Source organism: Schistocerca serialis, chromosome 9 (genome assembly GCF_023864345.2).
Source record: "Schistocerca serialis cubense isolate TAMUIC-IGC-003099 chromosome 9, iqSchSeri2.2, whole genome shotgun sequence".
Classification (NCBI taxonomy): Eukaryota; Metazoa; Arthropoda; class Insecta; order Orthoptera; family Acrididae; genus Schistocerca; species Schistocerca serialis.
Window position 1 is genome coordinate 203,911,658 of NC_064646.1, and position 22,833 is coordinate 203,934,490.

General features: G+C 41.5%; 1 protein-coding gene across 1 annotated transcript in view; it reads right to left on the reverse strand.

Moving 5' to 3' along the window:
* The window catches only part of LOC126418739 (uncharacterized), a 126,307-nt gene that overhangs the window by 37,876 nt on the left and 65,598 nt on the right, over positions 1-22,833 (reverse strand). Inside the window, exon 5 of the mRNA XM_050085655.1 lies at positions 15,890-16,120. Within this exon, the coding sequence (XP_049941612.1) occupies positions 15,890-16,120 (231 nt within the window). The remainder of the gene's footprint in view (positions 1-15,889; positions 16,121-22,833) is intronic.

Sequence of the window (22,833 nt, forward strand, 5' to 3'; positions counted from 1 at the left end):
TCTCTACAAAATTTACAGCACTTGAACTCTTTCACAAGCAAGAAATTTTTTAACTACGTGTTGCACAGTGGAGGGGTGGACCTGTTGCTCCAACATAATAAGTGTTACTGTTGAAGGTGTTGGAAGTATGTAACTGCCAGCTCCCCCCACTCCTAATCGACCCATCCAACAATACTAGAAGTGCGGGTCTAGTCCTACCAACTTTTTATGCTCAGGAACAAAAATCCCATTTATATTTAATTCACCATCGTATCACCCATTCTAGATTTTCAGGTGTATCTAATTCTTTTATGAGATTCAAACAAGACGGTTCTCAACATGAAGTTGTTCCAACAGAAGTTTACTAACATCATCCCTATTTCAATTGTTCTTCCGACAGGTTTATCCCCCCCCCCCCCCCCCCCTCCAACACCTCAATTTTATAACTACAAAGTTAATATTTATAAAACTTACAAATAATTTCCTAGCTTATAAGATAGATACAGGCACTGTTTGTTCGGAATTTAATTCATAATATGGTTCATGGTGTGGGTTCCTGTAGTCATGTCCTAGTTCCTGAACCACGAGCAACGTATGAGTGGCCAAGTAAGTGGTCCCAACAGTCGGGATACCAGTTACTTTGGAATAAGGCTGGGCATCTCGGACATATTCTGAGTCGTGGACACCTTTGAGCTCATAAGGCAAAGACTACCAAATCCACCGGTTAGTCCCTCAGCCGTTAGGGGTAAAACCCAATGGGACTTGGGGCAAGTAAGGCTAGCAACCTGCTTCCCTGATACTTTAAATATGATGGTCGCAACAATCAGAGCAAAATGCCTCGGACCTTTGGAGGTGACAGAGTCCCACCTCTAACTGACAAACCAGGGACTCCTAAGATACGACTTGGCAAACAAATGGTAATGAGATGGGGAGCTATTAATATCAATGGGGGCTACTCTGGGAAGAAGGTAGAGCTGGCAGAGGCTGCAAGTAAGATGGGACTGGACATTTTAGCTGTTAGTGACATTCGGGTAAGGGGTGAGAAAGAAGAGGAAGTGAGAGAATACAAGGCCTAACTGTCAGGAGTCAAAGCAGGAATAGCGCAATGGGGTGTAGGGCTTTACATCAGGAAAGAAATGGAACCCAGCGTAGTTGCAATAAGGTATGTAAACGAACGACTGATGTGGATAGATTTGACAGTGTCTAGCAAGAAATTCGGGAGGACGACGGTTCAATCCCGCGTCCGGCCATCCTGATTTAGGTTTTCTGTGATTTCCCTAAATCACTCCAGGCAAATGCCGGGATGGTTCCTCTGAAAGGGCACGGCCGACTTCCTTCCCCATCCTTCCCTAATCCGATGAGACCGATGACCACGCTGTCTGGTCTCCTTCCCCAAACCAACCAACCAATCTAGCAAGAAAATTAGGATTGTGTCAGTATATTCGCATTGTGAAGGGACAGATCAAGATAAGATGGATAGTTTTTATGAGGCACTCAGTGATGTAGTTGTTAGAGTAAAGGACAAGGACAGTGTTCTGCTCATGAGTGATTTTAACGCCAGGATTGGAAATCGAACAGAAGGGTATGAAAAGGTTATGGGTAAATTTGGAGAGGATATGGAGGCCAACAGGAACAGGAAACAACTCTTGGATTTCTGTGCCAGTATGGGCTTAGTAATCACAAACTCCTTTTTTAAACATAAGAACATTCACCGGTATACTTGGGAAGGCAGGGGAACCATATCTGTCATTAACTATATAATAACAGATCAGGTATTCAGGAAGGCTGTGAGGGACACATGCGTATTCAGGGGATTCTTTGATGACACTGATCATTATTTAATCTGCAGTGAAATTGGGATTGTGAGGGCGAAAGTGTAGGAGGTCAGGTCCATATGTAGGAGGATAAGAGTGGAGAAACTTCAGGATAAGGAAATCAGGCACAAGTACATAACAGCAATCTCAGAAAGGTACCAGTTAGTTGAATGTAGTCAATTACAGTCATTGGAAAAGGAATGGACAAGGTACAGGGACACAGTACTAGAAGTGGCTAAAGAATGTCTTGGAACAGCAGTGCGTAAAAGTAGGATGTAGCAAACAGCTTGGTGGAATGACACAGTCAAGGCAGCGTGTAAAAGGAAAAAGAAGGCGTATCAAAAATGGCTATATACTAGAACTCAGGTAGACAGAGAAAGTTATGTGGAAGAAAGAAACAAAGCCAAGCAGATAATTGCAGCATCCAAGAAGAAATCTTGGGAAGACTTTGGAAACAGATTGGAGACTATGGGTCAAGCTGCTGGAAAACCATTCTGGAGTGTAATTAGCAGTCTTCGAAAGGGAGGTAAGAAGGAAATGACAAGTATTTTGGACATGTCAGGAAAACTGCTGGTGAATCCTGTGGATGCCTTGGGCAGATGGAGGGAATATTTTGAAGAGTTGCTCAATGTGGGTGAAATGCGATCAGTAATGTTCCAGATTTCGAGGTAGAATGGGATAGGAATGATGATGGAAATAGGATCACATTTGAGGAAGTGGAGAAAATGGTCAATAGATTGCAGTGCAATAAAGTAGCTGGGGTGGATGAAATTAAGTCGGAACTCATCAAATACAGTGGAATGTCAGGTCTTAAATGGCTACACAGGATAATTGAAATGGCCTGGGAGTCGGGACAGGTTCCATCAGACTGGACAAAAGCAGTAATCACACCAATCTTTAAACATGGAAACAGAAAAGATTGTAACAACTACAGAGGTATCTCTTTAATCAGCGTTGTGGGTAAAATCTTCTCAGGTATTGTTGAAAGCAAAATGCGAGTATTAGTTGAGGACCAATTGGATGAAAATCAGTGTGGGTTTGGGCCTCTTAGAGGTTGTCAGGACCAGATCTTTAGCTTACGGCAAATAATGGAGAAGTGTTATGAGTGGAACAGGGAATTGTATCTATGCTTTATAGATCTAGAAAAGGCATATGACCGGGTTCCTAGGCGTAAGTTATTGTCTGTTCTACAAGATTATGGAATAGGAGGCAAACTTTTGCAAGCAATTAAAGGTCTTTACATGGATAGTCAAGCAGCAGTTAGAGTTGGCGGTAAATTGAGTTCATGGTTCACAGTAGTTTCAGGGGTGAGACAAGGCTGCAACCTGTCTCCACTGTTGTTCATATTATTTATGGATCATATGTTGAAAACAATAGACTGGCTAGGTGAGATTAAGATATGTGAACACAAAATAAGCAGTCTTGCATATGCGGATGACTTAGTTGTGATGGCAGATTCGGTTGAAAGTTCGCAAAGTAATATTTCAGAGCTAGATCAGAAATGTAACGACTATGGTATGAAGATTAGCATCTCCAAAACGAAAGTAATGTCAGTGGGAAAGAAATATAAACTGATTGAGTGCCAAATAGGAGGAACAAAGTTAGAACAGGTGGACGGTTTCAAGTACTTAGGATGCATAGTCTCACAGGATGGCAACATAGTGAAAGAACTGGAAGCGAGGTGTAGCAAAGCTAATGCAGTGAGCGCTCAGCTTCTGCAAGAAGGAAGTCAGTACCAAGACTAAGTTATCTGTGCACCGTTCAATCTTTCGACCAACTTTGTTGTATGGGAGCGAAAGCTGGGTGGATTCAGGTTACCTTATCAACAAGGTTGAGGTTACGGATATGAAAGTAGCTAGGATGATTGCAGGTACTAGTAGATGGGAACAATGGCAGGAGCGTGTCCACAATGAGGAAATCAAAGAAAAACTGGGAATGTACTCTATAGATGTAGCAGTCAGGGCGAACAGGCTTAGATGGTGGGGTCATGTAACACACATGGGAGAAGCAAGGTTACCCAAGAGACTCATGGGTTCAGCAGTAGAGGGTAGGAGGAGTCGGGGCAGACCAAGGAGAAGGTACCTGGATTCGGTTAAGAATGATTTTGAAGTAATAGGTTTAACATCAGAAGAGGCACCAATGTTCGCATTGAATAGGGGATCATGAAGGAATTTTATAAGGGGGGCTATGCTACAGACTGAATGCAGAAAGGCATAATCAGTCTTAAATGATGATGATGATGATGATGATGATATGTGAAGATACATTCTGTTAAGGGCACCGAGTACTTTTGAATCTTGGAAAAAATGAACTTTTAAAATTAAACAATGGAAACTTCAGGTACGAATATCAACAATGTACGAAAAGACAGACTGCTACTTACCATAAAGATGACACGTTAAGCTGCAGACAGGCAGGCACAATTAAAGACACTTAAACATCAGCTTTTGGTCACAACTTTTGTCAGAGAAAGAGAAACACACACCATTCATTCACGCAAGTAAGCACACCATATGCACACATGATGGCTACTCTGGCAGCTTGTGCCAGAAAGCAACTACCATGTGGGATGGAAGCAGCAATCTGGAGGTGGTAGGGAAGGGGAAGGGATAGCAATGTACGGGTGGGAGAGAAAGGAGTGCTGTCGAGTGGAGTGTGCAGGGACTAGACTGCCAACAGGTGCAGCGCCAGGAAGTTGTGGGGCAGGGACGAGAGGAAAACTGATCTTTTAATTTTGCTTATTTGCAAGTAGCAGTGTATCTTTTCTTAATTCTTAATTTTTTAGTTATCTTATTAAATTTTATAGTCTTTCCTGATTACACTGATATGTACTTTATAATGCATAGAATGAAAAATGATCACTACGCACTAAATTTTAAAGTCATGGTTGTGTATGCTGCCATGCTCCCATTACTTAAATTACAGAAAACCATTAGTATTTCACTAAAGAACTGTACACTCCTTGGTAACAGTGACAGTTTCCAGAATCTGTAAATGATCATCTTTGCTCCTGTTTATTGCTGCTTGTTTGAAGTGTGTTGCTTATGTCCTACTGAAGTTTGTTGCCCGAGTGCTACAGTTATTTGTAATTTTAGGTGTTCATTAGTGTATAAAAACAGGGGGTACTAAGTTTACAAACAAAGCAGTCCACACTTTAGAGAAAATCTGTTCACCAGGTCTTCAGAGATGATTCAGATCTCTGAGTTATCAGTGATACTGTTTCTAGTGGATCCTAAACCCTTCCTGTAAGAGTTCCTCATTCAGTTACTTTCAGGCAATCTACACCATCACACTGTTTACATTTTGCCAGTGCCTTTATCAAAGAAGTTGCTTGGATGATCAACAACTGATTATGAAATTACATCACAACACCCCCCCCCCCCCCCCCCTCACCCAAATTTAGCCCATTAGATGGTTTAAATGTAGAATTCTACTATAGACAGATATAATTTATTTTAAGCAATTGTATATTCAGTTACCAAAATATGACAAGAAGCAGCTTGAAGCTGAACACTTCAGAAATATTATGATACACATTTTAATATGACTCAAATCTTAATTCACAACTTATTGCAAGTTGTACTTTTCAGAAATTAGGTACACACATTTCCTTAAGTTTATAGAGCACTGCACTACATTTTTCTGTAACTTGCAATTGTCTATATCTATCAAGTAGCCCTAAACATTACAGCAGGTTTGATTTTATTACAGAGAAATAACATTTTTAATTAGCAAAAATATTCTAAAAATTAAATGATACAATGTAATTATTTTTATTTTGTTAAATATACTTAATGTGCAGAATTAAATAGGTCTAGCGTCTCAGCCAATATGGTATACATACACAGTAAAAATTTGGTATCCTTCACATGTATATTATTGGATTAAATGGGACCTTAATTTGGAAAAAGCATTTTAAATAATCAGTTTTAATTACCATTTTCATAATTACCAAAGGTGTTATATTGTTCAAAATACTCGCAGACTGCTTAGAAAGTATTCTGCACAAACTGTGATACAGTACAAAAATGTAAAACATATACAAAAGAAGAAACTATGAGGCCGAAAAAGGATGCCGTGTCCTTAACTGAAGGGGGACAATTTAATGATAAACACCATCAACCATAATAAGAAGCAAAATTCTGAGAAAGTTTAAATCAAGGCAAACAGGAGAGTCATTTCAAACTGTTGGTGTCCTGTCAGGGACAGACTACATTTATAATACTTTGTAAATTACTTGACATATAGACAGCTTGTTGACACAGTAAATAATGCTAATAAATGAATTGCTGTGCTATATATAAAATCAAAGATGAGGTGACTTACCGAACGAAAGCGCTGGCAGGTCGATAGACACACAAACATACACACAAAATTCAAGCTTTCGCAACAAACTGTTGCCTCATCAGGAAAGAGGGAAGGAGAGGGGAAGACGAAAGGAAGTGGGTTTTAAGGGAGAGGGTAAGGAGTCATTCCAATCCCGGGAGCGGAAAGACTTACCTTAGGGGGAAAAAAGGACAGGTATACACTCGCACTCACGCACATATCAATCCACACATACAGACACAAGCAGACATATTTAAAAGACAAAGAGTTTGGGCAGAGATGTCAGTCGAGGCAGAAGTGCAGAGGCAAAGAAGTTGTTGAAAGACAGGTGAGGTATGAGTGGCGGCAACTTGAAATTAGCGGAGATATAGGCCTGGCGGATGACAAGAAGAGAGGATATACTGAAGGGCAAGTTCCCATCTCCGGAGTTCGGATAGGTTGGTGTTGGTGGGAAGTATCCAGATAATCCGGACGGTGTAACACTGTGCCAAGATGTGCTGGCTGTGCACCAAGGCATGTTTAGCCACAGGGTGATCCTCATTACCAACAAACACTGTCTGCCTGTGTCCATTCATGCGAATGGACAGTTTGTTGCTGGTCATTCCCACATAGAATGCATCACAGTGTAGGCAGGTCAGTTGGTAAATCACGTGGGTGCTTTCACACGTGGCTCTGCCTTTGATCGTGTACACCTTCCGGGTTACAGGACTGGAGTAGGTGGTGGTGGGAGGGTGCATGGGACAGGTTTTGCATCGGGGGCGGTTACAAGGATAGGAGCCAGAGGGTAGGGAAGGTGGTTTGGGGATTTCATAGGGATGAACTAACAGGTTACGGAGGTTAGGTGGGCGGCGGAAAGACACTCTTGGCGGAGTGGGGAGGATTTCATGAAGGATGGATCTCATTTCAGGGCAGGATTTGAGGAAGTCGTATCCCTGCTGGAGAGCCACATTCAGAGTCTGGTCCAGTCCGGGAAAGTATCCTGTCACAAGTGGGGCACTTTTGTGGTTCTTCTGTGGGGGATTCTGGGTTTGAGGGGACGAGGAAGTGGCTCTGGTTATTTGCTTCTGTACCAGGTCGGGAGGGTAGTTGCGGGATGCGAAAGCTGTTGTTAGGTTGTTGGTGTAATGATTCAGGGATTCCGGACTGGAGCAGATTCGTTTGCCACGAAGACCTAGGCTGTAGGGAAGGGACCGTTTGATGTGGAATGGGTGGCAGCTGTCATAATGGAGGTACTGTTGCTTGTTGGTGGGTTTGATGTGGACGGACGTGTGAAGTTGGCCATTGGACAGGTGGAGGTCAACGTCAAGGAAAGTGGCATGGGATTTGGAATAGGACCAGGTGAATCTGATGGAACCAAAGGAGTTGAGGTTGGAGAGGAAATTCTGGAGTTCTTCTTCACTGTGAGTCCAGATCATAAAGATGTCATCAATAAATCTGTACCAAACTTTGGGTTGGCAGACTTGGGTAACCAAGAAGGCTTCCTCTAAGCGACCCATGAATAGGTTGGCATACAAGGGGGCCATCCTGGTACCCATGGCTGTTCCCTTTAATTGTTGGTATGTCTGGCCTTCAAAAGTGAAGAAGTTGTGGGTCAGGATGAAGCTGGCTAAGGTAATGAGGAAAGAGGTTTTAGGTAGGGTGGTAGGTGATCGGCGTGAAAGGAAATGCTCCATCGCAGCGAGGCCCTGGACGTGCGGAATATTTGTGTATAAGGACGTGGCATCAATGGTTACAAGGATGGTTTCCGGGGGTAACAGATTGGGTAAGGATTCCAGGCGTTCAAGAAAGTGGTTGGTGTCTTTGATGAAGGATGGGAGACTGCATGTAATGGGTTGAAGGTGTTGATCTACGTAGGTAGAGATACGTTCTGTGGGGGCTTGGTAACCAGCTACAATGGGGCGGCCGGGATGATTGGGTTTGTGGATTTTAGGAAGAAGGTAGAAGGTAGGGGTGCGGGGTGTCGGTGGGGTCAGGAGGTTGATGGAGTCAGGTGAAAGGTTTTGCAGGGGGCCTAAGGTTCTGAGGATTCCTTGAAGCTCCGCCTGGACATCGGGAATGGGGTTACCCTGGCAAACTTTGTATGTGGTGTTGTCTGAAAGCTGACGCAGTCCCTCAGCCACATACTCCCGACGATCAAGTACCACGGTTGTGGAACCCTTGTCCGCCGGAAGAATGACGATGGATCGGTCAGCCTTCAGATCACGGATAGCCTGGGCTTCAGCAGTGGTGATGTTGGGTGTAGGATTAAGGTTTTTTTAAGAAGGATTGAGATGCAAGGCTGGAAGTCAGAAATTCCTGGAAGGTTTGGAGAGGGTGATTTTGAGGAAGAGGAGGTGGGTCCCGCTGTGACGGAGGACGGAACTGTTCCAGGCAGGGTTCAATTTGGATGGTGTCTTGAGAAGTCGGATCATTAGGAGTAGGATTAGGATCATTTTTCTTCGTGGCAAAGTGATACTTCCAGCAGAGAGTACGGGTGTAGGACAGTAAATCTTTGACGAGGGCTGTTTGGTTGAATCTGGGAGTGGGGCTGAAGGTGAGGCCTTTGGATAGGACAGAGGTTTCAGATTGGGAGAGAGATTTGGAGGAAAGGTTAACTACTGAATTAGGGTGTTGTGTTTCCAGATTGTGTTGATCGAAATTTTGAGGTTTTGGAGGGAGTGGAGCTGGAAGTGGGAGATTGAGTAGATGGGAGAGACTGGGTTTGTGTGCAATGAGAGGAGGTGGAGGTTTGCTGGAAAGGTTGTAAAGGGTGAGTGAGTTGCCTTTCCGGAGGTGGGAAACCAGGAGATTGGATAGTTTTTTGAGGTGGAGGGTGGCATGCTGTTCTAATTTACGGTTGGCCTGTAGGAGGATGCTCTGAACAGCCGGTGTGGATGTGGGAGAGGAAAGATTAAGGACTTTTATTAAGGATAGGAGTTGATGGGTGTGTTCATTGGCTGAGTTGATGTGTAGGTGGAGGATTAGGTGGGTGAGGGCAATGGATTGTTCAGTTTGGAACTGGTATAGGGACTGATGGAAGGAAGGGTTGCAGCCAGAGATGGGAACTTTAAGTGTGAGGCCTTTGGGGGTGATGCCAAATGTCAGACAAGCCTGAGAAAATAGAATATGAGAGCGTAATCTGGGTAGGGCGAAGGCATGTTTGCGGAGGGAATGTAAATAAAACTTAATGGGGTCGTTGTGGGGGTGTTGTGAGGGTGACATGGTATTAGAAGGTGGAAAGTGTAACATGAGGTGAAATGAAAATGAAAATAAAAATATATGGGGAGAGATAAAGGTGAACCGGAAAGTAACTGGAGATCTGGAATGAAAAAAGGCGAAAAGATGTTGGTTACAGCTGGGCTATGTTGGACTTGGGTTGGTAGACAACGATGTGCATAAAGGTTAGGTGGTTGTGTTGCCGCCAAAGCACGTTAAAGGACGGAGAAATTCGGGAAAATTTCGAAAAAACTGCGTGTAGTATATTAAAAGGAGTGGTATTGTGGTGGCAGATTATGAAAATAAGGCTAACAATTGTCTGACGAAGAAATAATGACGTTAAAACCTGTGGGAAGCGGCTAAAAATTTTAAGTGATGTGAGAAAAACGGAAATGGAAATAAAGCGAAAGTTATTAGAACTGGCCAAAATGGTTGTTTAAAAGGTGAAAGGAGCTGTTTGTGAACTAGAAACGGTGGATATTATAGCGGCGGTAGTGCTGAAAGCGGCAAAAAAAAATTTTTGGTTATGGTTTGGAAGTGGGTTACGTATTATTGAGTATATATATAGGCGGGATAAAATAGTATAGCAGATAGCTGTGCTATGATATATTTGAGCAGATGATGGTTGAATGTTGAAGGCAAAGACAAAAAGTGAAAATTGTTTTTGCCCAAACACTTATTTTAATACTTTACAATGATTTTTTTTATAGTGTAGTAGTTTGTTATACCCCTGAAGACTTTTTCAAACAACTTGTCAACATTTCTGGGCATAAGGAATGGAATGTAAATAGGCTAAACAATTATGGAAAGTACAGATTGCTACTCAACGTGAAGGTGACACTTTGAGTTGCAGACAGGCACAACAAAAAGACTACTACATAGTGAGCTTTTGGAGAAAGCAGTCCTCAGAAAAGAAAGGCTCACACACACACAAGAAGGCAGGCACACATCACACACACATGACCACAGGGTATGGGTGGGGGAAGAGATGAGTGCTGACTGGCGTAGCAAGCAGGGTCTAGAAAGTGACAGGACAAAGCTGTGTCAGGTGCAGTGTTGGGAGGCTGTGTGTGTGTGTGTGTGTGTGTGTGTGTGTGTGTGCGCGTGGGTGTGTACGCGCGCAGGGGAAAAGACTGATGGGTGCTTGGCAGAGACTAGAACACAATGAGGGTGATGGGCCATGAATTGGGACATGATAGGACAGAGAGGGCGGAAACAGTTGGGTGCTCGGGTGTGGGCTGAGACTGGGATAATTTTGGGAGCGAAGAATGTGTTGTATGGATAACTCGTATCTGCACAGTTCAAAAAATCTGGTGGCGGAGGGGAGGATCCAGATGGCCTAGGTTTCACAGAAGCCACTGAAGTCAAGTACATTATGTTCAGCTGAATGTTGCACCACAGGGCACCCCGCTTCGTCATCGGTCACAGTTTGGCAGTGTCACTTAATCATGTTGGACAGCTGGCTGGTAGTCACATCAATATAAGAAGTTGTGCAATGATTGCAGCAAAGCTGGTATTTATGATACAACTGCTTTCACAAGTGGCTCAGCCTCAGAGGGGGGAGGGAGGGGAGGATTAGCCTGCGACATGAATGGAATAGGAAATGCAAGGTGGGTGGATTAGGCAGGTTTATCACCTAGTTCTTCCACAGGGATATGAGTCCTGTGGGAATGGACTGGGATTGGCACAGGGATGGACTAGGATGTTGTGGATGTTGGGTGCATGACGGACAGCACTTTAGGAGGGCTGGAAAGAATCTTGGATACGATATCTCTCATTTCAGATCATGATGAAGGATAATCAAAGCCTTGACGAAGGATGTGGTTCATTTGTTCCACCCAGGTGGTACTGGGTAATGAACGGGGCACTCCTTTGTAGCTGGTTCTTGGGGTGATGATGGGAGGATTGGGGGTGTGTGGAAATGTGGCATGAAAAATCTTTTTGTGAACTAGGTCTGGGAGGTGGCACATTTCTACTATGATGGCCTCTGTGAGACCTTCAGCATACTGGGCAATGGTGTTCTTGTTACTGCAGATATGCCATCCCCAGGTGACCAGGCTGTAAGGGATGGATTTTTTGGTGTGGAAGGGATGGTAGTTGTCAAAATACAGGTAATGTTGGTGGTTGCTGCATTTAATGTGGACAGAAGTCTGGATGGAACCATCAGAGAGGAGGAGGTCAACATCCAGGAAACTGGAATCCTAAGTTCAAAAGGACCAGGTGAAGCAGATGGGAGAGAAGGTATTGAAGTTGTGAAGGAATGAGGAAGTGTCTTGGCCCTGAGTCCAGATCATAAAGGTATCATCAATGAAGCTAAACCAGACCAGGGATTTGGAGTTGTGAGAGGCTGTGAAGGATTCCCCTAGAGGATCCATAAAGAGATTGGCATAAGAGTGTGCCTTTTGGATGCCCATGGCTGTGCTGTGGATTTGTTTCTATACCATCTCTTCAAAGGGGGAGTAGTTGTGTATTACAGTAAAATTAACAAGGTGTGTGAGGTATGAGGACGTAGGTTTGGAGTCTGAAGGATGCTGTGAAAGATAGAGTTCAATAGCGGAAAGAATATGAGCACAAGGGATTTTTGTGTATAAGGAAGGTGTGTCAAGCAAGGATATAGGAGGTAAAGGGGTGGGGATGTAGTTGAGTATTTGAAGGAAATGGTTAGTATCTTTGATGTGGGATGCCACACATTGGGCAATTGGTTGGAGGTGTTGGTCAATGAGGGACGAAATTCTTTTACTGGGAGCACACAGCTGCCAACCTTGAGAAGTGGCTGTCAGTAATCAAATGGCAAATATGGAAGCAGGCTCACGGGAACTCGCTCGGAAAATTTTAGTGTGGGGGGCGCTTAGATTTTAAAGTCCCATCGAAATACAGGTCATTTAGAGACAGAGCCAAAGCTTGGATTGTATCCAGGATGGGGAAGGAGATCAGGAAACAGCCGTACTCTTTTGAAGAAACCATCTCGGTATTTGTCAGGAGTGATTTAGTAGGAAAATTTTAAAATTATAACTGTGTTTTAAGCCTTTAAACTCTGAATTTCAGACACTTACTGGTCCTAAATGAAGAAGGTTTTCCAGCAATTAAAACTACTGTAAATGAAAAAAATCAGGTTAAACAGAAAAAGTTAGAACGTAAGGGTGTTTTAGAAACATTTCTCTAATTTAAAAATACTACAAAATCATCACAAACACATCTTTCAAATTATTAATTAAAAGGAAAGTAAAACATGTAAACAAAATCCACTTACATCATGAAATGAGAAGCCTATCTTCTGTGTTTTATACAAAAATATTTACAAGTCTTTCTATCCACAGCTTCTTCTTCCTGGATCTACCTTTACTTGTGTAATACAGAGTCTTCACAGCTGACAAGATAACTTTCTCTTGAATGATAAATCTTGTTGCACTCTTCACAGCCTAAACCTGATTCTTTGAAAAATTAATTTGGTAACACGCTCTTTCTGAAGATAAATGGTTCATTCTACTGATAATCAAAGCACTCAAGGTTCCTATATTGATACTAGATTGAAATTCAGTGCTGTACAGTTTCTTAACAACACTAAAAACTCTCTCACAGGCAGCACTACTATGAGGAATAAGCAGTAATGCAAGCATAAGCTTGCTCAGTGATGGATACTTTTTAATGCCTGATGCATCACACGTAGCAGATACCTTGTACCAAGCAGTATTAGCTCTTTTCTTCCCCCATCCCAAACTCATCAAACAGGTATCTTGAAAACTCCAATTCTAATATGTGTTTTTTGCAGTTACTTAGCACATCAGGAAATAGCTCATTCAAATTTACAACTATGATAAAGATTTTCTTTTTCTAGGTCCAATACCCGTAACTTCTAAGATTATTAAGAAGTCATTGCGCAGAGGGAATTTTCCTTTGATGTACACATATGAGTTGGTGAAAAATCTTCTGACATCATAATATTTTGTAACAACAGATTTTTCAAGCTTGGTATGAAGAATGTAGCTTCTAGTGTTTGCATCAATGATAATATCTTCATCCCCTTTGTGATATTTAATTAATTAATTAATTTTTTTTGAAAGTTCAGTTGCAGCAGACTACCAGAAGTAGGTACTGCAGAAGGATTAATAAATCTCTCAATCAAATCTGTAAATAAGTTATTTAGGATACTATGAAGTCTGTGGATTACTGGACCTTCCTTCCGGAGGAATAAATTTGCTTTGGTAAACAACAAAGAGGATTTACTCTAGAAAAGATGATACAGCTTAGTTACAGTATCATCTATAATACGGAGCACTCTAGATAAGTGGGAATTGTTCACACTTTTAGAAGCTTCCTGTTGAAAAATTTTCCAAGAGCCACTGTTCAATATCATTTCTACTGATTGAAGCAGAGAGAGCCACCTTGTACAAATACACTTTGGTACTTTATGGGGTCTAGTGTCATATATATTTTGACAAAGTTTAAATGTAGACTCTCTTTTCAAACTCTTTTGGAGAAAGTCCATTACAAATTCTTCAACATCAAAATATTGTAGGATTTTTGCACTTTATGTGCAGCTAAATGAAGCAGGTAGCAGGAACAAGACTGAATTCTTATGTGTGGTTGAACTTTCTTCAAAAAAGCAGAAACTCCTATTTCATGTCCCACTGTTGTATCTGCATTATCACGTGCACATGAAATGGAATTTTTCCAGGGAACTCCTTTTCTTAGCAGTTTGACACTCAAGAGATTAAAAATGTTTTCGCCTTTACGTCTTAAGAAAGGACAACTATACACAGCCTCAAAACAGATCCTCACCAAAATCAACCGACCTGCAGACAAAGGTTTCACCAGTGTCGTTATGAATTGCAGTGACTACCTGGCGGAAGGCCTCTGCCAATTGTCTGACAATCCATGTCACAGGATTCATTATTTCTATTCCTCACGTTGCTTTTTATTTATTTATAATCCCTCCTTTCATTTAAATCATCTGTGTTATTTTGTCCATAGCGTAACAAGAATTCATGTTTTAAATGTTAGTATAATGATTAAGTCTTTGTCTATAAATGTTTGTACAATGTTTAAAATCCAAAAAAATATACACCTTGTAATGATAAATACATTTCTGACACAATTTCACAGCCAAAATTACATTTTAACCAGTTAACTGAATAAAAATAATGATCAAAGGCATTTCAATAAAGCTTGGAGGACAATAAATTTTAAAGCACCTGACAAAATTCGAACTCACAAAATTCTGTACATCAGGTACCTAACTTAAATCACAATGCCACAACACTGCTCTGTGTACTTTCATCATTGTAGGGCACTAGAATATCACATGAAATTCCAAATTTTTTTTCATCAGTTACAGGGGCCCACCAAGTTAAATTTGCCACAGGTTATGATACCTGAGACCTTAACCCTTTCGTGGTTGATGGGTCATATACGTCCCACTAACTTTGAGTGCCAGTTCGAGTGTCGGGATATATGTTACCCAGCTCTGCACGGTGATGCCATCTAGGGACGACTGTACTGAACCTAAGAAAAAAATCGGGACTGCACTGCAAAGGCAATAGAGAAGCGGTGACTACTTTTGTTGACTGGTGTGTATATATGGCCGCTGCAACACCACTTATTTGTGTCACTCTTCAGTTTTCATCATTTCTCACTTTCCAGCGATGTCCGGCGTAAGTAATTCATCTTATTATTAACTTAATAATCATCTTTTAGTACAAATACAGTGTGGAATGTACTTCTCAGCAACTGTACTATCTTATAATCAAAATAAAATTAGTGGGACACATGTGTCCCAGCAGACATTATTTGTAAAGTTATTTAACGGTTTGAAATAGGAAGAGGGGATCAATGCCCACTTTCTTCCCAGCAAAGAGAGGAGTCTCTAGTGTGCCAGATGATGTCCGGCTCGTGAACGTAGGCAAACATGTACCGAAAGACAGTGGCACTAGGAATCGATGCACATTCTGCAGCACAAACTCTAAAGAGAAGAGAACAAAAGTTGTTTGCACTGTTTGTGGTGTACCACTCTGTGCCACACCGTGTTTTTCCAAGTTTCATGGCATGTAAAGTTTTGTAAGTATTGATCATGTATCATGAAAACTGAAATGTAATGAATATTTTTTACACTGGCTCTACACAAATAAAAAGATTACATGCATGTATAATTTGTAGTTATTTTATTCTCTGCAAAATCCTGTTTATGGCTAAAAACAATAAAATTACAAAATCAGTCAGTCAGCAGAAAAGGTATCTTGCACTGGTTCATGGGACATGTGTGTCCCACTTCCTGTTGTGAAAAAATGGAGAACTTAAAAAATTTTTGGTGGTGAAAATATAATAATGGGACTGAAAAGAAACTGTTATCACCTTAATATTTCAAAAATCTGTAAAAAATGAATTTTATCCATGACAGGGTTAACCCACATCACCACATAGGCGGTTTCACAAATGCGATCCCACTCCTTGGGACCTCTCTTTGTTAGTAATAAATAATATCTGTTACATAGTAAAAAATGTTAAAGACAGAAACAGTGACAAAGATACCACATAGTACTACAGTAAAATTCGTAATAATTTACTATGGCATTAATCACCTTAGAGAAGAAGCCACGTGCTCTGTGTGTGCTGAGAAGGCAGTATGCAAGTGGAAGACAGATTGGTGCTCCCTCTGGCATGACACGTCGACAGTAGCCAAATGTTCTTGATCCATCCTCTGCTGTAATAACCAAAGAGTACATCTGATCCTCATTCTGAGAGGCTGGTGCTGGGGGCCACTCAAGAGCATCAGGGAAACATAAATGCTCCAGCATAGGTGGTACTTCAACCTGCACAGAAAAAGTTGAGTTGCCATTATATTCACGACTTCTTATACCTTAAAATAGGTCTAGGAGAGCACATACAGGATTACAAGGAAACAAAGAGCAATCTGATACAAAACAGAAAACACTTATTGTTGGGATTTTGTAACAACTACCAATGTAAACACAAATATAATTGTTGTAATCTGTAAGAGGATTGTTTCCTGTCAAATCAACACAGGGTCTATACCTCACCATCTCAGATTTTCCTGAAACTTGGCACAGTTGTACTATTGATATAGCCTTGGAAAATATGAAATTTTACCGAGATATGTCAAACTTGTTTCTGAATTACAGAGCTGTAAAGTTATCATAAATGGGCCCAAAAACAGGGAACAGCAGTTTTTAGAATTGCTGTAGAAGCTTTCCTACTTGAGCTACAGACCTTGAACAAATACCATTTAACATTATTTCTCTCATCCTTTCCTATGGTACACAATGATACATAGGTTAATTTAATTTTCTTACTTTAATTTTCTCAAAAAATACTTATTTTAAAATTACAAAATTTATTCTATGTGTAGCTAATATTGTTGTAAATCCCAGGCCAAAATATACATTTAGGATGACAATTTCTTCATAAAAAAAGAGGAAGGAAGAAGAAGAGTGAAGCTCTACTTCCAACAATTCATCTGTGTACCCATGTTCCTGAGTGTATGTATTCCGAGTTGGATGCATGTAACACACTGATCAGCCAGAATATTATGACCATCTATCTAACAGCCAGTATGTCCACCTTTGGCATGGGTAACAGCAGTGATGCGTCATGGCACGGAAGCAATGAGGCCTTGGTAGGTCACTGGAGGAAGTTGGCACCAACCTTCACACACAAGTTGCCTAGTTCCCATAAATTCCAGGGAAGGGGGCGATGAGCTCTGATGCCATGTTCAATCACATCCCAGATATGTTCAAAAAGGTTCAGATCTGGCGAGTTGGGGGGTGGGGGGCAGCACATCAATTGGAAATCGCCACTGTGTTCCTTGAACCACTTCATCACAATAATACTCCTGGCCTTGTAATATGGCGCAGTATCTTGTTGAAAAATGCCGCTGCCATTGGGAAACAGGATTGTCATGAAGGGGTGTACGAGGTCTGCAACCAGTGTTTGATACTCCTTAGCCACCTTGGTGCCTTGCATGAACTCTACTGGACCCATGGACGCCCATGTGAAAGTTCCCCAGAGCAAAAAGGAGCTGCCACCAGCTGTCTGAGCATAAAGGTGCCAGTGCCAACTGTCTCCCTCCCACAGTATAGGTATCAAGGAGCTTTCCCCTGGGAGTCAGTGGATTAGCGACATCCCATTGGCATGATGAAAAAGATGTCACAATTCATCAGACCACGCAATGCTCTGTCACTGCATCAATGTCCAGTACCAATGGTCACGTGACCATTTCAGTCATAGTTGCTGATGTCGTGGTGTTAACACTGGCACATGGAGGGGTTGTTGGCTGCGGAGGCTCACTGCTATGAGGGTTCAGTGCATTGTGTGTTCACACACTTGTACTCTGCCCAGCATTAACGTCTGATGTCAGTTCCACCAGAGTTTGCTGCCTGTCCTGTTTTACCAGTCTGCACAGCCAACAATGTCCAACATCTGTAATAAAGGGTGGCCACCCAATCCCCACGATGTCTGGATGTGGTTCCACCCTGATTTCACCATGTATTGAAGACACTCATCACAGCGCTCCTCGAACATCTGACAAGTCGTGTAGTTTGCGAAATGCTCATTCCAAGCCTCGGGGCCATCACAATTTGCCCTCGGTCAAACTAAGGCAGATCGTGTCTCTTTCCGATTCTACACACAGACAGCACGCTCACTGACACAGCGTGCGGCACAGGAACTTCCTTATTTGAAACGCACAGCACACGGCGACTGTTACTCATTGTTGCGCAGGTTTCAGTGCAATCAAAAGAGCGAGACTTAACCTTTTTTTAAAGGTTAATTTATTAGCGATCATGCAGTGGGCAAGACGGGAGCGCCCATTTGCCACTTTGGTCTGCTTTTCGAATGGACATTAGGTCATCAGAACTCTGCGTGCATTCAGGAAACAGTTCAACATCTCACCTGCAGGTTGTGTTCCTGATGGGAAATCAATTTTTATGTGTCTAGACACCTTTATGGATACTGGAAGTACGCAGAAAAAGAAACCAGGACCTTCAAGAACCACCAGAACGCCTGAAAACATCGAGAGGGTAAGGATGTAGATTTTGAATTCCCCCAAGCGATCTGTATGCAAACATGCGGCTGCCCTTGCAATTTCTGAACGTACAGTGAGACGAATTCTTCATGAAGAGTTGAAATTTCATCCGTATAAACTGTCAGTGGTGCACACAATTCGTCCATGTGATTGAGTTTCACGAAAAAATGTGTGTGAAGCCGATCGATGAACTGCCTCATGACGCGTTGGTGTTCTTCAGCGACGAGGCACATTTTCATTTGTCTGGCTGCGTGAATACACAAAATATGTGTTATTGGAGTGGCACGAATCCCCGAGAACTTCATGAGTAGCCCCTGCATACAGAATGTGTGACTGTATGGTGTGCACTATCTTAAGTCGGCATTATTGGCCCTTTGTTTTTCGAAGAGAACGATAAGGCAGTCATGGTCACTTCTGAGTGTTATGTTCAGATGACTGAACAGCTTTTTCTTCCATAACTTCAAGAAATGGATGTGGATGAGGTCTGGTTCCAACAAGATGTTGCCACAGCTCACAGGGTCTCCAGTGGCCTGTACACTCTTCAGATTTAGCACAATGTGACTTTTTCTGACGGGGCTATCTCAAATCCTTGGTGTATACCAATCATCTGCAGACCCAGGCTGAGCTATGGAACAATATTTGTGTTGCTATTGCCAACATTGACATAGACATATAGGAAAAAGTGGACCGAAGCTTCTGATTTCGACTCTCCAAATGTGCTGAACAAGAATGGAGGCCACCTTCAAGATATCATTTTCAAAACTTAATGGAATAAAAATTTAAGTGTTACTCTTTGTAAAGAAAAAAGAATAAAATTGATGTCTCTAATACTTCCTGATTTATGATTTATTTAAATAGGGAAGTTCCCATGCCGCACCCTGTACTAGATGCACTGTGTGTGTGTCTAACAGTCTTTCCATGCCAGGTGATGCTGCTATCACCTGAATGGGTTTATATCAATAATGTTCTGTCTGATAAGTGTAAGTTAAATACTTGTGAACTGGTATTAAGGATTACTTACTGTTAAGACCAAATACTTATTGCTTTAGTAAAACAAGATGTTATTGGAAGCTATAAACTGACTCAAAATCAATCATAAAAATGTAAAAGTTACTGCCTAATTTTTAACATGTGATTTTCTACTTTAACATTGCATTTAAGTGGTGTCCCCCCCCCCCCCCCTCCTGAACGGGCAAACTGACACATTGTCCCGCAAGATGGAAACAGAAACATTAAGAATACACTGTTGCAATCTGTTACAGAAAACGTAGTGAAGAAACAGCAGAAAGGTCAGAAATGTCACACCATGGGTACCTGAACTGTATCTTAAAATCTGTGATAAATGTAGGGAGGAAATTATTATATTAAAAAATGCACAGTCCCTACGAGGCAAAAATGTTGAAGATGATTATTTTCACTCAGAAACATTATTGCACAATGACACAGAATTTATTACTAATTCAGAGGTTGTTCAGTCACTTAATACATCGCTTGAATGGGCAAGTCTCCCGTTGCTAAGAGAAAAATGAAATACAAAAGTATTGCACATTAAAAGTAAGAAAAGTTTCCACAACTATGAAACACAAAACTTTTTTCTGCTTCTGCTGAAAGTTTGTCATCAAATAGCGATAGTGATGTTGAGAAATGTGAAGTTATATTCTAACACATTTACCAGGTAATTGGAGCATTATAAAGATAATGTGTGAAGTTAATGTGCCGAACTACATGACTGGACAGTCAAAAAGAGTTCTTAAAGAAAAAAATGATTTTTGGACAATACAAATTTAAAACCATGGAAAAGCTTGCCAATAGACACAGTGGGAATTATATGTTCATTTATGAAGATGGTGTAGTTAGTAGGGCAATGCAAGGTATTAAACACTGTGTGATAGTTACTTAATCAGATGGAAGTAAATCGAAGAATTTGACGACTCATTTTGTGTAATCTAAAAGAAGCATGCAAAAATTTTAAAGACAAGAGTTCCAGCATAAAAATAGCTGTCTCTAAATTTGCTGAACTGAGACCTAAACATTGTATGTTAGCTGAAGTGGTACAAATGCTGTTTGTGTGTGCACAAATCACCAAAGCATAAAACTAAGCTAGACAACACTAAATTAAGACCTGTAACAAAAAGTAAAATTCAAAATTACAAGCAATGCCTCACAAAAGTGTTTGGTAACACATTGTCTATCGATTTCAACATTGGGAAATGAGTTTTTGGAAGAATCCTTCGCTGAAAATTTAACTGAAAAAGTACACTTTCACCAGTGGGTTTCAGTTGACCACTGTAATCTAGAGACTTTGGAGAAAGTTCACAGAAGTTTATTGATTTATTCTGCTCAAGTTGTCCTCTTTGTTCAGCATCACTTCATTGACAAGAAGCAGGGATATTTTCATAACTGCACAAAAGAAAATCTGAAAGAATCAGAATTCATTGTCACATGTGATTTTTCTGAAAATTACAGCATAGTTCTACAAGATGAAGCTCAAGAGTTACCACTGGACAAGTCAACAGGTCACAATCCATCCCTTTGTTATATATTTCAAAGAGGAAAACATAGATGAACATTTCAGTTAAGTTTCTTATTCAATAGAGCACAACACAGTTACTGTATATACTAGAAAAAAACTCAAAACTTTTCTCAAACCCGAATTTCAAAACCCTTCCAAAAAAGTTGTTACATTTTTCAGATGGGTCTGCCACCCCATACAAAAACAAAAAGAACACACCTCTGATTCCTTGAAGAAGATTTTAAAGTATAGGCAAAGAAGCATTTTTTTGCACAGCACATAATTATCCCGGCCTCAACCTACAGTAACATACTGTCCCCACACACTCCATCCAACAGTTTCCACCCCTTCTGTCCTGTCATCTCCTACCCGTTCTCGTCTCCCACCATGTTTATTTGCAGCCATTTGCCAACCTATCCGCCTGTCTTTCCCTTCTCCTCCCTTTTTTGTTCTTTTTCCCCACCTCTCTGTCCCACAATCTCCCAACGCTGCACCTGTCAGCATTCCAGTCCCTGTACACTCCACCAGACAGCGTTCGTCTCTCTCTCTCTCTCTCTCTCTCTCTCCACCTGTCCACTAATATCCCTTCCCCTTCCCCTTCCCCTTCCCCCTCCAGATTGCTGCTTGCATCCCACGCGATGTTGCATTCCGGCCTGTGATGCTGGAGATGGCAGTCATGTCTGCATGATGTGTGTGCGTGTGTGTGTGTGTGTGTGTGTGTGTGTGTCCTCTTTACTGACAAAAGCTGTAGCCAAAACTATTTGAGAGTGTCATTTAATCATGCCTGTCTGCAACTTGACGAGTCTTCTTTAAGGTAAGTAGCAATCTATCTTTTCCAAATTGTTGATTTTCTTATATTGAGCTATATATTATTGTATACCATAAGAAAGAGGGAGAAAAATATTGTAAAATGGTGCATATCCCAGGTCTGCAACTCAATTAGGAAAGCTTCTCCAGCAATTCTGAAACTGCCATTCCCTGTCTTTGGGCCCATTTATGGTAACTTTTCAGCTCTGTAATTCAGAAACGAGTTGACTTATCTCAGTACAATTTCTAAGTCTATACCGACAGTACACCTGTGCAAATTTTCAAGACAACCCGAGACAGTGAGGTAGAAAATGGTCTTTTTCTGTGTTAATTCGACATGAAATGACCCAAGCGAGACTACAAATGATGAATTTCCAATGGGGAAATGGAGCCCATCTATGAATATTTGCATTTATATAAGATACTTTTCAGAGTTCTATGCATGTCATGGACGGACACTTCTGAGACTGAGGGTGGCTCAGAATTGATGGAGACATACTCATATCTAACTGCACTCCCTCATCAACAGTGACTTGACAGTTGCATGGGCTGGGTAAATTCCAAGGCTGTGGTCTAATAGTGATTCTTGGCCACTTTCCCGCTGATTTCTGAAATGCTCTAGTCTCTGCCAGAATAAATTGCCATTAAGCATATTTGATCTTTACATCTGCATAGTTGGTGATGACCTAGTACTCACCCACAGACTCCTTTTGGTATTTTCTAAAGGAGGGTAGCAACAAGAGAATAATGACTTCTGAGTGTGTGAGATTGGCTGAAGTTCACGGAACAACTGGGAAACACTCAACAAATGGCAACTACAGATGATGACCCAATTAACATAATAATAAACAGTACAGCAGAAGTAAATGTAAATGTTGTGTGACTAGGGCCTCCCGTCAGGTAGACCGTTCACTGGGTGCAAGTCTTTCGATTTGACGCCACTTCGGCAACTTGTGCATCGATGGGGATGAAAGGATGATGATTAGGACAACGCAACACCCAGTCCCCGAGAGGAGAAAATCTCCGACCCAGTTGGGAATCGAACCTGGGCCCTCAGGATTAACATTCTGGCGCGCTGACCACTCAGCTACCGGGGCTGGACAACAGCACAAGTAGCAAGAGGAAAATCAATTTGTTCCTGCCTGCATTCCGTTCATTCAACA